This window comes from Argiope bruennichi, chromosome 9, assembly GCF_947563725.1.
Source record: "Argiope bruennichi chromosome 9, qqArgBrue1.1, whole genome shotgun sequence".
NCBI classification, from domain to species: Eukaryota; Metazoa; Arthropoda; class Arachnida; order Araneae; family Araneidae; genus Argiope; species Argiope bruennichi.
This window is the reverse complement of record NC_079159.1, coordinates 18,907,698-18,911,214: the sequence shown is the minus strand read 5'-3', so window position 1 is coordinate 18,911,214 and position 3,517 is coordinate 18,907,698. Positions and strand designations below refer to the sequence as shown.

General features: G+C 25.9%; 1 protein-coding gene across 1 annotated transcript; it reads right to left on the bottom strand.

Moving 5' to 3' along the window:
- Nucleotides 1-1,302: 1,302 nt before the first annotated feature.
- Nucleotides 1,303-2,863, bottom strand: LOC129984874 (histidine-rich glycoprotein-like). Its single transcript, XM_056094832.1, has 3 exons — nucleotides 2,852-2,863; nucleotides 1,899-1,952; nucleotides 1,303-1,695 (listed from the first exon to the last, which is right to left on the bottom strand). Exons 1-3 carry the CDS (start codon nucleotides 2,861-2,863, stop codon nucleotides 1,303-1,305), a joined length of 459 nt encoding a protein of 152 aa, XP_055950807.1.
- Between the last annotated feature and the right edge of the window lie 654 nt (nucleotides 2,864-3,517).

Below are 3,517 nucleotides of genomic sequence, written 5' to 3'. Positions count from 1 at the left end.
TACCATTGAGTTCTATACTAATATATCTACGTGACATTATTAATGGTAATAAAATTTTACCGAATGCAAAAATTTTAGGAACGTCATTCCTAATGAAAAAGCAGTTAATATCCAGTTGAAATCTGTAGTAATCCTATAATCCAGTAAATCCTGTTTCAGTAATTGATATGAAGTGAGTACGAAACTAAAATGCACAGCTTCTAATTGTATCTATGTTTTCTGAAATATGAATTTTTAATAAGGCCACTTAAAGTTGATTTAATAAGAAACTATTTAAAAAATAAAGTGATTTGTCCCTATCTTTTTCAACAAAAGGATACATCGTCTCGTTTAGCATGCTTTTACAATATGATATGTTAGTTGCGTTACGAAATATTTTTTCACATATAACATGAATCAAATTAAATAATTTTTCATTTCAAATCTACGATACTTCATAGAACATAAGCAATGCAATAAAAAATAAGAACATTCTGAAAATGTTAAACATTTCGAAATAAATATAAATAGCGAAGAATAATTTTATTGTATAACAGTGCTTAGAAGTGATTATTTCTCTGTATAATTTCTAATATAGAGAAAAAAATTAGCAAGATTATATATATATATATATATATATATATATATATATATATATATATATATATATATATATATATATATATATATATATATATATATATATATATTATATAAAACGCACTTTCGGAAACACATTGCAAATATTCAAATAATTTTGCAATGCTTGTTTTTAGGTATGTCTATAATTATTATCAGCATCAGTAAAACTATACAATTCTTATGTTATTTTAATTTATGAATAATATATTATGGCATTAAAGAGTTATAATTCATTTAGATATAAAGGACATTCTTTACAATATAAGCAAGATAATCTAAATGCTTTATTTATATTTTCTTAGTAAATCGGTAAAATAACAATTTTCCTAATATTTATTAAAAATCAATTGTAATATGATACTATCTTGGTCATTACTATTTTACTATAAAATTATTATTCATTACGATAAAATTACTATATTACTATTAAATTATTCCATGAACTCAAATGTAGTGAGACTTCTTTCTAATTCTTCCCCGACTGTTACTTCCTTTAATGTTTGTACAATCAATTTACGATCAATTTAACAAAATCAATTATTATAAGAGATATTTTATTCATGATATGAAATTCTTGCAGTACATTTTGTACACAATAAAAAAAAATTATTTGGCAGCTAATATAAATTATCAGTAAAAACCATTTCCATTCAATATTTTAAAAACGAATATTTATATGAATTAACCATGGTGGCGTCCATGGTGCTGAACATGGCCCTGATGATGTTGGTGATGATACACTTGAGCATGCCCATGATGTTGATTACCGTGATGATGGTGCTCCTTGTGATGATGAGGCTCATGATGATGATGAACATGATGAGCATCAGAATGAAGCTTAACGTGAGCAGGATCCTGATTGGCAGTTCCTGGCTCGTTGGTCTTCACAGTGGCTCTGAATCCCTGCTTGTCAGCTACGTAGTGGACTTCTCTGTGGATACCTCTGTGGTCAGTGAAGCCATAGCTTCCTTGAACGTGTCCATGGCCGTCACCGTGTTCGTGTCTATGTTGAGATCCATGGTGGTCTTTGATTTCGTACCCAAATTTGTAGGGCTGTGGATGGTGATGACGGTGCTACAAACATGAAACATAGATTAATATATTATTTTCTAAAATATCACGTTTTCATGAAATGCATTAAGTGAGGATTGAAACACAAATAAGATTTGAAAAATTATGGAATGTGTTTAAAAATAATAAAGTTTTTAAATGTATTTAATATGCGAATAAATCTCATAATAATAATTTAAAATTAGTAAATTGAATCAATATCTTACCTCCTCATGATGACTAGCATAGGCAACTACGCTGAGAGCTGCAAGAATCAGGACCTGAAAAAGAAATATTTTGGGTTAAATGAAATTGCCATTTATAACTTTTAAAATTGCAGATTAAGAAAATTTTCTATTCTAATTAGTTTACTAAGCGCATAAAATTAAAAGTTTATTTTTTTCCTTTTTTACATTTTATATTTTAAAAGTTACTTGAACATGTATTACTCGAAACTAGGCACCAACTGTTCTTTATTTATTTTATTTATTTAGTAGTTTGAAATTGATTGTATTATAGGAAATACTTTTGACTTTCTATCGATTTATCTCACAGATGTAGAAATAAATGTCTTTCTTCTTTTTTATTAGTCATTTTAGGAATGTTAAAAGTATAGCTACAGACATTTTGCTACAATGATATTTTTTTGTTTACCTAAAATTTTAAAATAAATAAAAAATTATCTAATTTAAGAATAAATAAAAATTATCGAAATAAATGGGCTATTAAAATTTTCCCATAAATAAAATCAAAAGTTAAAAGCATTTATGGTCATATATTTTAACCTTACACTTTCATTTTTTTTTGAAGCATAAATGCAAAATACTTTTCAATTCATAACTAATTCTGTAAAAATAATAATTATAAAATTCTTTTTAAGGTTCAATTTTTTCTTAAATCAATTAAAAATTAGTAGTTTTCAGTAATAACGTCTTAACATTTTTCATTAAGTTAATTATTTAAATAATTGTATTCCATTAAATAATAATTAATTAATCAAACATTAAAACTTCAATCAATGCCGAAATGCATTCGCATGGCTTTATGTACTGTAGCTTGTAACTGCTGTTATGTATTTACATACATAAAGCAACCACCATATTACTTTTATAGATTTTAAAATTTTTTACTTACATCAGACATATTTTTTATTATAAATATTTAAAATATTCTTTATTACCTTTCCAATCATTATGTTCTTTCTATTATACACTTCTTCTGAGGAAGTAAGGCTTGTAGAATTGCTTCGATTCCTTTGGTCTCGCTGTATTTGAAATCGTAAATGTTGGCGTTATTTATATGCTCAGGGTTTAAGCAAAATTCCATAGCACAAATGACCTCACTTACAGGTTTTAAGGTCAATAGCGTAGTGTAATAAAACATTAGGTCAATATCGCACCGGTTTTCTTGAAAGGAATGTCAGATTTAGTCAAGCATTTAACTAGTATCTCCCACTTTAGGCTAGAAAGGCAGTTGTTTCAAGAAGCGGAAGTAGGATATCATGCAAAAAGTATTTATTTTCTATTTTTTTCTACTTTGTGAAATTATTTATGTCATGCTACTTTACCACAATTAATTTCAATGATTTCAATTAAATTATATTATACTCTATAAGGGAGTTATAAATTATTTAAACTCTGTATGGGAGAAAAGTTTAAAAAATAGTTTAATAATAAGAAAATTTTTTAAATAGTTTTTAACCTTTAAAATTTGGAGATATGTTAAGTTTATAAATGGATATTATGTACATTGATTAATTAACTTCTGTAGATTTTAAATTTTATATGTTTTATTGAACTAATTATTGTTGATTTCTAGTGCTAATCTATATATTTGCTTCAACTAT